This window comes from Schistocerca piceifrons, chromosome 2 (assembly GCF_021461385.2).
Source record: "Schistocerca piceifrons isolate TAMUIC-IGC-003096 chromosome 2, iqSchPice1.1, whole genome shotgun sequence".
In the NCBI taxonomy this organism is placed as follows: domain Eukaryota; kingdom Metazoa; phylum Arthropoda; class Insecta; order Orthoptera; family Acrididae; genus Schistocerca; species Schistocerca piceifrons.
Genome location: NC_060139.1, coordinates 958,691 through 971,127, shown reverse-complemented (window position 1 = coordinate 971,127; position 12,437 = coordinate 958,691). Strand labels below are relative to the sequence as shown.

General features: G+C 44.4%; 1 protein-coding gene across 1 annotated transcript in view; it reads left to right on the top strand.

The window, feature by feature from the left end:
* Positions 1-12,437, top strand: part of LOC124777930 (cytochrome P450 9e2-like) — a 34,918-nt gene that overhangs the window by 13,421 nt on the left and 9,060 nt on the right. Inside the window, exons 3-6 of the mRNA XM_047253479.1 lie at positions 4,344-4,481; positions 6,096-6,304; positions 6,402-6,594; positions 8,662-8,883. Coding sequence (XP_047109435.1) covers positions 4,344-4,481; positions 6,096-6,304; positions 6,402-6,594; positions 8,662-8,883 — 762 coding nt within the window. The remainder of the gene's footprint in view (positions 1-4,343; positions 4,482-6,095; positions 6,305-6,401; positions 6,595-8,661; positions 8,884-12,437) is intronic.

The following is a 12,437-nucleotide window of genomic DNA, read 5'->3' as shown; positions in this document are numbered from 1 at the left end:
GTTGGGAAAGGAGTGAGACAGGGTTGTAGCCTCTCCCCGATGTTATTCAATCTGTATATTGAGCAAGCAGTGAAGGAAACAAAAGAAAAATTCGGAGTAGGTATTAAAATTCATGGAGAAGAAGTAAAAACTTTGAGGTTCGCCGATGACATTGTAATTCTGTCAGAGACAGCAAAGGACTTGGAAGAGCAGTTGATCGGAATGGACAGTGTGTTGAAAGGAGGATATAAGATGAACATCAACAAAAGCAAAACGAGGATAATGGAATGTAGTCAAATTAAGTCGGGTGATGCTGAGGGAATTAGATTAGGAAATGAGGCACTTAAAGTAGTAAAGGAATTTTGCTATTTAGGGAGTAAAATAACCGATGATGGTCGAAGTAGAGAGGATATAAAATGTAGACTGGCAATGGCAAGGAAAGCGTTTCTGAAGAAGAGAAATTTGTTAACATCGAGTATAGATTTAAGTGTCAGGAAGTCGTTTCTGAAAGTATTTGTATGGAGTGTAGCCATGTATGGAAGTGAAACAAGGACGATAACTAGTTTGGACAAGAAGAGAATAGAAGCTTTCGAAATATGGTGCTACAGAAGAATGCTGAAGATAAGGTGGGTAGATCACGTAACTAATGAGGAGGTATTGAATAGGATTGGGGGGAAGAGAAGTTTGTGGCACAACTTGACTAGAAGAAGGGATCGGTTGGTTGGACATGTTTTGAGGCATCAAGGGATCACAAATTTAGCATTGGAGGGCAGCATGGAGGGTAAAAATCGTAGAGGGAGACCAAGAGATGAATACACTAAGCAGATTCAGAAGGATGTAGGTTGCAGTAGGTACTGGGAGATGAAGAAGCTTGCACAGGATAGAGTAGCATGGAGAGCTGCATCAAACCAGTCTCAGGACTGAAGACCACAACAACAACAACAACAACATGGTGCTACAGCAGTTACTACTACACTACAAACTACTCCACTATATGTCTTTCAGAACTATAATAGCACGTTGTCACACATAATTACAGTTGACTGTGTATCAGGCTCAAATCGTGCTAGAGTGTCGAACACTGCCGATTAAAATACAATTGTTACTGATGAATTAGCCTAATAGCCTAATCTTTTATTTTAATGACTGTTACACCCAATAGATAACAAATGATCGGTTTTAACTGCTGTGGGTGCTGTTTCAGTCGAATTTCAGTGCCTTGTAATATTATAGTCAAGGAATAGGGCATTTTCAGAAAATAAGGTCATGTAAGTTTGCACTAAGTAAGATAATATATTATCTTCAAGCACAATAAGAGGCAGTCACCACATTTGTCACACACATCTACTCACTTCTAATCTCAATATAGATTCAGTAACTGAAATATCATTTACACACTATCATAATGATCTGACCCACAGTGCAATCCATTGGCTGGCTTGGTAGACATGAATGTTGTAATCACGTCCTGGTATTTATTTATTTAATAGTATAGCTAGGGGCCCCCGTCGGTCAGACCATTCGCCACGTGCCGCTCTTTCAATTTGACGGCACTTCGGCGACCTGCAGTCGATGACGATGATAGGATGATGATGAGGGCAGCACAACACCCAGTCACTGGGCGGAGAAAATTCCCCAACCGAGCCGGGAATCGAACACGGGCCCAGAGGAATGACAATCCGTCACGTTGACATTCAGCTGCCGAGGGTGGTAAAAACATTTAACTGAGGGGCATCCCACGGCAATGGGAAAATGGCTCTGAGCGCTATGGGACTTAACATCTGTGGTCATCAGTCCCCTAGAACTTAGAACTACTTAAACCTAACTAACCTAAGGACATCACACACATCCATGCCCGATGCAGTGGAAACATACTCACCCGTTACGAGATTTCTAGCACAGCTCCTCTAGATTATTTGCCTACCCTCGGCCCTTGCGAACAAAATATGGTCATATCTGAGTGATCTCTTACACGTGCCTCGAGGAGCATTCATGTCGATGTCTTGGTCATCAAACTCATATGATCTGAACATCTACATGATTACTCAACAATTCACAATTAAATACCTGGCAGAGGGTTCATCGAACCACCTTTAAGCTACTTTTCTATCTTTCCGCTCTTGAACAGTGTGCCGGAAAAACGAACACTAAAATATTTCCGTGTGAGCTCTGATGTCATTATATTATGACCGTTTCTCCCTAAGAAGGTGGGAGCCAGTAAAACATTTTCAAACTGTGTGGAGGAAGTTGGTGATTGAAATTTCATGAGAAGCTCCTGTGGCAATGAAGAACTGCCTTTGCTTTAATGACTGCCACCCCAATTCGTGTACCATCTTCATGGCACTCTCTCCCTTATTTGTCGATAATATAAAACGAGCTGCCCATCTTTGAACCATTTAGATGTCCTCCGTCAATCCTATCTGATGTGCATCCCACACCGCACATTAGTACTCCATTAGAGGGTGGACAAGTGTGGTCTAAGCAGTCTCTTTAGTACACCTATTACATATTCTAAGTGGTCTCTCAATGACTCGCAGTCTTTGATTTGCTTTCCCCACAACATTATCTTTGCGGCCATTCCAAATTATTAAGTAATTCATATTGTTATCCCTAAGTATTTAGTTGAGTTTACAACCTTTAGATTTGTGTGGTTTATCGTGCATGTGAAATTTAGCTGATTCCTTTTAGTTCTCATGTGAATGACTTCACACTTTTCGCTATTTAGAGTTAATTGCCACATTTTACTCCATAGAGGTACCTGGCTTTTATCATTTTGAAATGGGTTTTGATCATCTGATTATAGCACAACATATTATCGGACGTCAGCTGTACATTCGCAGTATACAGGAGTAGTGTGTAAACATGTGATGCCAGATACCTCTGAATGGACTTTCGATCTGGCGACGATCGTAAACGTACCTGGGGAGTGCAGTGTAAGTGGTAACAGCAGACTTCTCCATTATGACCATCCATAGCCTTAACCAGCTAAAAACTTCCTACACAAGCACCTTGATAAAGGAAGCATATCTGCGTTCAGTAGTAAAGATTTATAAATCCTGTTGAAACATCCCATCTCTATGACCGACAGTTAACTCAAAACATATCCTCTGCAACATTTCCGAATGGGTATACTGCTCTACCATTTATCTCTGATCCCAAACCTGCAACGTTTGCGCTCATTCGTCTTGTATGTAGTTAGACTTGTCTAGAATTATCCAGAGAGCTCTTGGGTACAAGACATGCAAGTTACTTCTGTCAGGCTCCAAACTGCGATCTTAGGTGCGATATTTCGACTAATGACATAATTTTCTTCTGAAAGTGCTGTGGCCTGTGGTTTTACATGTGTCACTAGAAGTTCGTATTTCAAAATCACATATACATACATACTGTAAAAGCATCAGTGTGCACTTGCGAGGAGTCTTGATTTCTCCTGTATGTGAGATGTAAATTTTTTGCTGTTGTGTTGCATATGTTTATGGACTGCCAAATTAAAACAAGGCAGATAGAAAAAAGTTAACTGTTTATTATTTCAAAAGCAATCACCGTAACTGGTAATACATTTAGCCCACTATGAAACGAGGTGATCAGTGACTTCATGCAAAAGTATTTTTGACTGCCTATAGAACCATGATTGTGTCCAGGAATGCCCCTCCTCTTCGTCTGAAACCAATCGATGGCCACAAATGTCTCTCTTCAGGGCTCCAAAAATATGGAAATGCATCAGGAGAGATCAGGACTATGGAGGACGTGTAAGGGTTTCCAAACGAAACTTCTGCGGCATAGTCAGAACAGTCTTGGCAACACTTAAACTTAGGAATAGACACCACAAGGGACCTGGAAGGCATGTTGGCGGCGCCAGTGAGCTGGGAAGTCTGACAACCATGCAGGCTGCACCAGTGTCCACAGGTCCGCCAACTTGGATTGTGTCGTCATAGAACTGCAGCGGTATGAGCTGACCTAGCATCTTAGATTTTAAACAAGTAGGACATATGCCAATATTGCGTTTTCTAATTTACCACCAATTTACACTTAGGACAAGCATCATGCTTCCTCAGTGAAATCATAGGAGTGGGGAAACTCAGTTTTTGGAGTGTCCCAACAACTTTTCAATTTCCGGCCATTTTACACATAGGATAAATTATGTGTGTCAGAGATGTTGGGAAGGGGGAAAATCTTGTTACTATGCTTGATGTCATTGATGACATCATATGGGGAATGAGGATGGGGAGGGAAAGGGAGGAAATCTGCCTGGCAAGAATGTAGACTTCACCAGCACATAAACAGCTACACTACCTACGCATAATATGTATCTGCCTTATGAATAAGAATAATAGTAAAATAATTTTATTTACGCCTTTCCTTAGGAAAAGAGTGGCATGATGTACGGACCACACTGAGCCCAGCATTCACTTCAATGAAGATGAAAAACATGTTCGTGTTGATGACTGAAATCGGACAGCAGATGGTCGACTATCTATGGAAAGAAACTGCTGTATACAAAGGTGAGCAATGGGCACTTATATTTTGAAAACACTGCTTTCACTTTCTGAACTTTGGTACATTTCGGCAACATTCTTTAGATATCATACGTATTTTAGTCGAATATTGACAGTCTAAGACTGATTACTCCATTTAGATTAAAATTAAATATCAGATTGCCACCACTGCCGAATACAATTTTTGAACATTTCTTTCTACTTCTTCTCTACACAGTATTGCTAACGTGATCGTAAATGGATCAGGATGTAAAGACAAAGCTTTCGAGAAGTTGATGTATCGAAAAGAAACAGCGGTTTCGTAACATGTTATACTCGAAGCGAGATATTAGGAGGTGCGATGCACTTTTTATATGTTTATCCAAAATTCCAAGAGAAAGTATACCGCGTTTGTAAAACTTGTTACTTTTCTTTTCATTTTTTCCGATAGTTGAAGCTGCCCTTCATTTATTTCTGCTACGAAGTATTCTTTCATCTGTATGTACCATTCTTTGTAAGTTTCTGAGCATATTTCGTTTTGTTGTTCTCTAAAACCGTTCTCATGAATTGTCAGCTGCATTACCAGTAAGAAGTTCTGAAAAACTTCCAACACGGCTTTCGCTCCAGTGTTCCCTTGGTCATGGCCCTGGCAATATTTCATCCTTCGTCCATCGTCAAACACCGTCAGTTTTCAGTTACAGTAATGGAGGACACCTACTTTTGCAAAAGTCTAAATACTTTCTTGATCCTTATTTCCAAACATGTTTCACCATCCCAGTGCTAGCATCAGTGAATCTTAATTTCACATCTGAAGTTTTGAAATTAGTTAAAACTCCAATAGAAATAGTAATAACAGTAAGACTTAGTTTTCAGATAAAAGCATTCCTGTTGTTATTCAAATATGTATTCAGATACGAATAAAGATGACCTTGAACATATCGAAACCTGTTTAGGTAAAGAACCCAGAAGAATTTTAGGGCAAAAACAGTCAGATATTGTTTCTAACACTGTTTTTGCAAGGACGTTATGTAGAAATCTCCCGAAACAAAAGAATAATTACCGAATTTCTTACTTATATAGCACATGGAGGGGCACGTACTAATATTTGCAATTAAAGTTATTGTAAAAAAAACGCACGTAAACGTATTAACGATCTTCATTTTCTGGGAGGAGAGGGCAGTTCATATCCACTGTCATTTCTCAACAAGATTCAAATAGACCCCGAGGATAGTTGGCAATGTCGACTTTGCCCAGGGTCCACACACATCGACGGATTAAGGCACATTACAGAGAAAGAGAAATTAACCTGTTACAGAATATTCTTCATTCATTTTAACATACCTGTCGACTACCTTAGAGAAACGTTCCGGGGAAATTTCAACAGGTTGTTGAATCATTTATTTAGCTTTAAGTAAGTACATAAATCATACCTCCTTCTATATGTTGGTATATATTGCCTATCTCAAAGGTCCCATTGCAGTCGCTCATAAGTCTGAAGCAACATGCGTTACGTAAACTAGAACCAGATGCTACTGTTGGACACTGGAGAGTTTCCGTTGTTGTACTCTTCCAATCAAACCAAAACCTGAAATTTGAAGAGAACTGAGTACAAACATTTTCTTTTACATCGTTTTCTTTCATCTTCTTCCAGTAAGGATGACGTTCTGACAGTGGAGACGAAGGACTTTTTCACTCGCATTACCAACGACGTAATAGCGACGTCAGCATTTGGTGTCAAAGTGGACTCGCTGTCGGACCCAGAGAACCTGTTCTACTGCATGGGCCGGGAGCTGACCAACATTCGCGTGACTGCTGCTATTGGCTATATGCTGTTCCCGTCGCTCATGGTGGTGAGTACAGCACACGAAATTAAAGAGTTTTTCTAATTTCTCTGAATAATCGTAACCTCTGTTTTAACGATTGTTTTACTTTTCCCGTTCGCGACAGTTGCTGGGCATACCGTTCGTCAGTACGAAAGCGATAGAGTACTTTAAATCTGTCGTGTGGGAGACCATTGAGACGAGAGAGAAGCAGGGAATAGTTCGACCCGACATGCTCCACCTGCTGATGCAGGCACGACGCGGCGAACTGGCGGCGGACGAAGGAGAGAAGGACGGGGCGGCTGGACACAAGGCCAGGCGTAAGTCTGTTCACTGGGGACTTGCCATTTTCCGCATTAGTTACTAACGCCGTATTCTAGTGCATTGGCTGCAGTTCTTTACGACCATAATTAGCTTTCTCGTAAGAAGGTGAAGTGGTTTAGGCAATGTTTCGTATCAGGATCGAAATTACAGCAACAGATACAGTGTATCGCGTCAGGAATAGTACTCCCCCGTACCATCACTAACTGTAAACTCACGTCTTGGAGGTACTACACCCACGCGAGACGTTCCATCTACTAAGTTCATTTTTCTTCTGACGATGGAGAGAGTTAAAATGAGTTTCTCCTGAGTCGTCGTTCTTTCGACTGGTCTGATGCGGCCGGCAACGGATTCCCCTCCTGTTCCAACCTCTCCATCTCAGAGTAGCTGCTGCAATCCACGCCCTCAATTATTTGCTGCATGTAGTCCACTCTATTGCTTCCTCTACAGCTTTCACCCTCTACACCTCCCTCTAGTAGTATGGAAGTTACTTCCTGGTGTCTCGGATGTCCTGTCATCCTCTCCCTGCCGCTCTTCAGTGTTTTCCATGTAATGTAGTGCTCACCGATTCTGCGGAGAGATTCCTCATATCTTACCTTATCAGCCTATCTGATTTTCAACTGTCGTCTGTAGGAGACGTCGCAATGAATGAATTTTCACCCTGCAGTGGAGTGTGCGCTGATATGAAAATTCCTGGCAGATTAAAACTGTGTGCCGAACCGAGACTCGAACTCGGGACCTTTGCCTTTCGCGGGCAAGTGCTTTACCATCTCAACTACCCAAACACGAATCACAGCTCGTCCTCACAGCTTTACTTCTGCCAGTGCCTCGTCTAGTCTCCTACCTACTCCGCTGCAGAGTGAAAATCTGATTCTGGAAACATCCCCGAAGCTGTGGCTAACCCATGTCTCTACAATATCCTGTTCGCAAGAGAGCTTCTGTAAAGCCGCTGATGTTCCACTTGTCGCAGCCATCGTGGATTTTCCGTTGCCCAATAGTGCATATTATGCCGGTTTACGTTACCGCTGTTGGCAAAAATAGAACGCTTGCAAAAAAATCTGCTATCGTACCGTAATTTCTCTTGTGCCCAGTGACAGAACTGTACACGACGTTCAAAGTCGTCGCCATGCAATTCCTGGTGCATATAAATACGGTACGGGTGCAATCGATGTTGATGTAGCATTCTCAACACCGACATTTTTGACATTCCAAATTCTCGCGCAATTTGTCTGCTACTGATGTGCGGATTAGCCGCGACAACAGCTAAAACACCTACTTGGGCATCATCATTTGTTGAAGGTCCTGGTTGACGTTTCACATGTGGCTGAACACTTCCTGTTTCCTTAAATAACGTAACTATCCGGCGTACGGTCCGGACACTTGGATGATGTCGTCCAGGATACCGAGCAGCATACATACCACACGCCCGTTGGGCATTTTGATCACAATAACAATACGTCACCTTGATATCGACCTTTTCCGCAATTGGTAAACGGTCCATTTTAACACAGGTAATGTATCACGAAGCAAATACCGTCCGCACTGGCGGAATGTTACGTGATACCACGTACTTATACGTTTGTGACTATTACAGCGGCAACTATCACAAAGCGAAAAAAGTGGTCCAACTAAAACATTCATATCTCTTTCCGTACTACACGAATATGTAATAAAAATGGGGGTTCCTATTTAAAAAAACAAACAACGCAATTTTTATCAGTCTGACCTATAGCAGCGCCATCTAGCGGGCCAACCATAGCGCCATCTGGTTTCCCCCTTCAAGCTAGATGAGTTTCGTTCTTTGTAGTTTTTTCGTTTGACGCTTATTTTGTGAGATATTTGGGCCGGTCAGGATCAATGGACCGCCCTGTATACAGAGTTGTGTACAGGACGCTCGGTCCGCGAATTCTACTCGCACTTACCGGTTTTTTCCCCTTTTACATTGGCGTTTTGCTGCCACTCTCGGTACAACTAGGTAATCCAGATACCGGCAGAGCAGAATTTTCTGTTTTTTCACAATTTATGTGTTCTTTAGAATAGTGCTTACCTTCTCTGCATGATGGCAGGCCTCACCGACGAAGATGTGGCAGCCCAGGCGATGATATTCTTCTTCGCCGGCTTCGACACCGTGTCTACGGTGTTGACCTTCTGCAGCTACCTGCTGGCAGCTCACGAGGACGTCCAACAGCGGCTGCAGAGGGAGGTGGACGAGCTGATGCAGAAGAGTGGGGGGCAGCCCAGCTACGAGCAGGTCATGGGCTGCCAGTACCTCGACATGGTGCTCTCTGGTAAGCTGGAACCCTCCTCACTGGAATGGGTATCGACTGCATTGTCGGGAGTACGCTCTCTCACTGGCTGTCTTTATATTGGTGCTGTTTCGTGTCCTACGTACGTTACTGAAAGGAAGAAAAATTGATTATGTTTATCCAAACTGTAATAACGGTTAAAGCAGCTACACAAGGGAGTCCCATACGATCAGTCTCCATTGTAGGGTTTGACAGTGATCCGCATGGATAGCCGGGTGTGTTAAAGCGCTACTTTCAGGACATGGGAGTGGGTCGGCTACGATTTAAACTCCTTAAAACAATAGTCCTGCCCTAACGAACCCAAAGTAGTCCACTTAGAATAATATTAGATAAAAGAACATCATATTAGCTTCAAAACACGTCAAACAAATTATCTCTGCCTCCAAGCAGAAAGCGAATCACACTCAAACCCCTGGCATTTAAAACAAGCAACTAAAATCACACTCATACAAGATTACTTCAAGGAAAGGCGTAAAACGATACACTAGAGTTACAACCATTAAACGTCCTTGATAGACGCAGGACGATCTGACTGACTGACCATACATTGGTGCATCGATTGTGTGATACACAGGGCTTTCTGAAACAGACTAAACACTAAGATTGAGAAATAATATACAGTAAACCTTAAGGTTTCAACGGTAAACCAGAATATTGACGCCAAGAGACACCAATACGTATTACTACAGTCAAAATGGCACAACAAGTTTCGTAGCGGCGAACAACAAGATAAATTGTAGAAAGAGTTTCGTGATTGAGAATCAAACCGTAATCTGTCTCAGGTTCATCACACTTGCAACACGGAGAGAAGAAAATATGTCTCCAACGAATGACGTAAATACAATGATTTCACCTCATAACGTCCGTTTACGTCTGTCTCCAACAGTATCGGAAATGTAGATCACCGACGAGAATGCGGCAGTCCAGGCGCTGAAATTCTTCTTCGCCGACTTCGACACCGTGTCTACGGTGCTGACCTTCTGCAGTTGCCTGCTGGCACCTCACGAGGACGTCCCAACAATACGTATCAGCTGACGACCGCCAAACTTCTCCGTCCCAAAACACGCTCAATGCAGCCTGCGCCGACGCGAGTGCACGTTTTCATCGCGACGGTATTCGCCGCCGAGGTTGCCTCTCGTGTCCACCACCGGCCAGACGCTGTCTGTCACTGCCGCTCACTCCGCACATTCGCTCGGTCGATCGTGCGCGCCGCCACGCGACCCTGTCACGAGTGCGAAAGGGAACGACCTCTGGAGGAGGACCAATAGGACGAAAGCCGACACGGATCGTCTTCAACGTATCTACACACTGTTTGAAAACTCCTATACAGGGCTCTAGAGGTACAGTTTTGATAAGGAGCCCGCTTCAAGGTACCCATAAAGTAAGAAAAGGACCATGTCGCCTGTGGTGTCACCGCCAGACACCACACTTGCTAGGTGGTAGCCTTTAAATCGGCCGCGGTCCGTTAGTATACGTCGGACCCGCGTGTCGCCACTATCAGTGATTGCAGACCGAGCGCCGCCACACGGCAGGTCTAGAGAGACGTCCTAGCATTCGCCCCAGTTGTACAGTCGACTTTGCTAGCGATGGTTCACTGACAAAATACGCTCTCATTTGCCGAGACGATAGTTAGCATAGCCTTCAGCTACGTCATTTGCTACGACCTAGCAAGGCGCCATTATCATTTGCTATTTATCTTGTGATGCATGTACCGTCAGAGCGATGTTCAGCAATTATGGATTAAAGTTAAGTATTCCAGAAGCTACGTACCTTTTTTGCTAGTCTCTATTCCTTTAACTGTTCCAGACCTCACGCCAGCCTGCGTGAGCTAAAACGCGTGCCTTTCGGCTTCCTCTCATAGTGGCTTGGCTGTCTTGCCAAGTCACAACATCGCCAGTGTCTCTTGTACTTAGGACATCACATATCAGTTTCGTCCGACCACAGCAATGGTTACGAGAAATAGGTACGTTCGTAACTGGAAGGGTTTACTGTGGTACTCCAAGAAAGCACCGCACTCTCCACTTTGAAAAGACGTCTTTCGTCATGTAGGAGGGAAACCAATGATGAGTAGTTCAGACATTGTCCATCATGGACATATGTCGTCATGAAAATTGACATTCGTGAAAAACTAACTTTTCGTATAATGCAACACAAATTATACACATTATAGTCTTCCAGCGTTTGATAATGAGAGAATTTAGCCCCTTTCAACAAACTTTAAACAGTTTTGGTTTTAATTGTTTCTGTGGGTAATTAATCCGAAACTAATAAAAGGAACATAATTCGGGTTTGCGTCTTCAACCACAAAGGCGTTGGATGATTAACGCCGAATATTTAACACACTAAACCGTTAACAGAGAAATGAGACTCTGAGCCTGTTTCATACGTGGCAGTTCGGGTCTCTACAGAACCTGCTCCTGCTGGGCTGCCCCGGTGTCACCAGCGGGCTGCTGCAGAGGCCGCGCTGGCCCGTGAGGCCGCCAATCTGGGAGGAGAGAAGCAGCAGAACCACGGGGCAAATGACGCGCACGAATCTGGTTCTGGTGGCGGCGCGGCAAACCATGTGGACCTGTAATCAAGTACATGAGACGGGGAATCCGTTCCTGCATCACGTCTCTTTCCCAGCGCCCACGGATGCCGTAGACCTTGAAAAGAACCGGATCGCTCGGCGCAAAACGATACTCGCGGACCATTGGCAGCACCAGATGCTGCAGTGGGTGCAGCAAGGGTAGCAGCGTCCGGTGGCGGCGGCCACGCAGAGGTGCTGCTGGTGATGGTCCGCCTCGTGGCTGGGAGCGACAGCAGGCGTGAGGGAGTTCCAGCGGCTGTTCCTGAGTGTGGGTGGTGCGAAGCTCGGCCGTCTGTTATCTGAAAGTGCGTACAAAGCGTTCTGCTTCTCCACTGAGTGGCCGTGAAACGGAGCACTTGTTAGATGACCAATGCCATTTCGTTCACAAAACTGTTCAAAATCAAAATGGCTCTAAGCGCTGTGGGACTTAACATCTGAGGTCATCAGTCCCCTAGACTTAGAGCTACTTAAACCTAACTGAGCTAAGGACATCACACACATCCATGCCCGAGGCGGGATTCGAACCTGCTACCGTAGGAGCAGCGCGATTCCGGACTGAAGCGCCCAGAACCGCTCGGCCGCAGCGGCCGGCACTGTTCAAAATCAAGTGAAAGAACTGTGGAGTACTTCTGTCAAACCTTCTATGCAAAATGTATAGGTCAACGCTTGAATTGTGGTCCGTCATGCGGTAGAAGCCATAGGCACGGCGAATGGGAAATTGCTAAAAGAGTCTACCAATACGAGCCGACGAGTGCTCCAAAATGGTCCTGCAAAGTCATTGTACACTCGTTGCCGCGGGGATTGAATCTTACGCCAAGCTGCAAATGTCTGTGGCGGAGCGGATTGGTCTTCCGCGCATGCGGGACACTGTGGTGTCATCTGTTCAAAATGGGCGTCCGTGCCCTGCCAAGTTCGGAGCCGTAGCGTTAACTGTTTGGTGCGAACAATTCCCCGTGTCCTTGGTGGA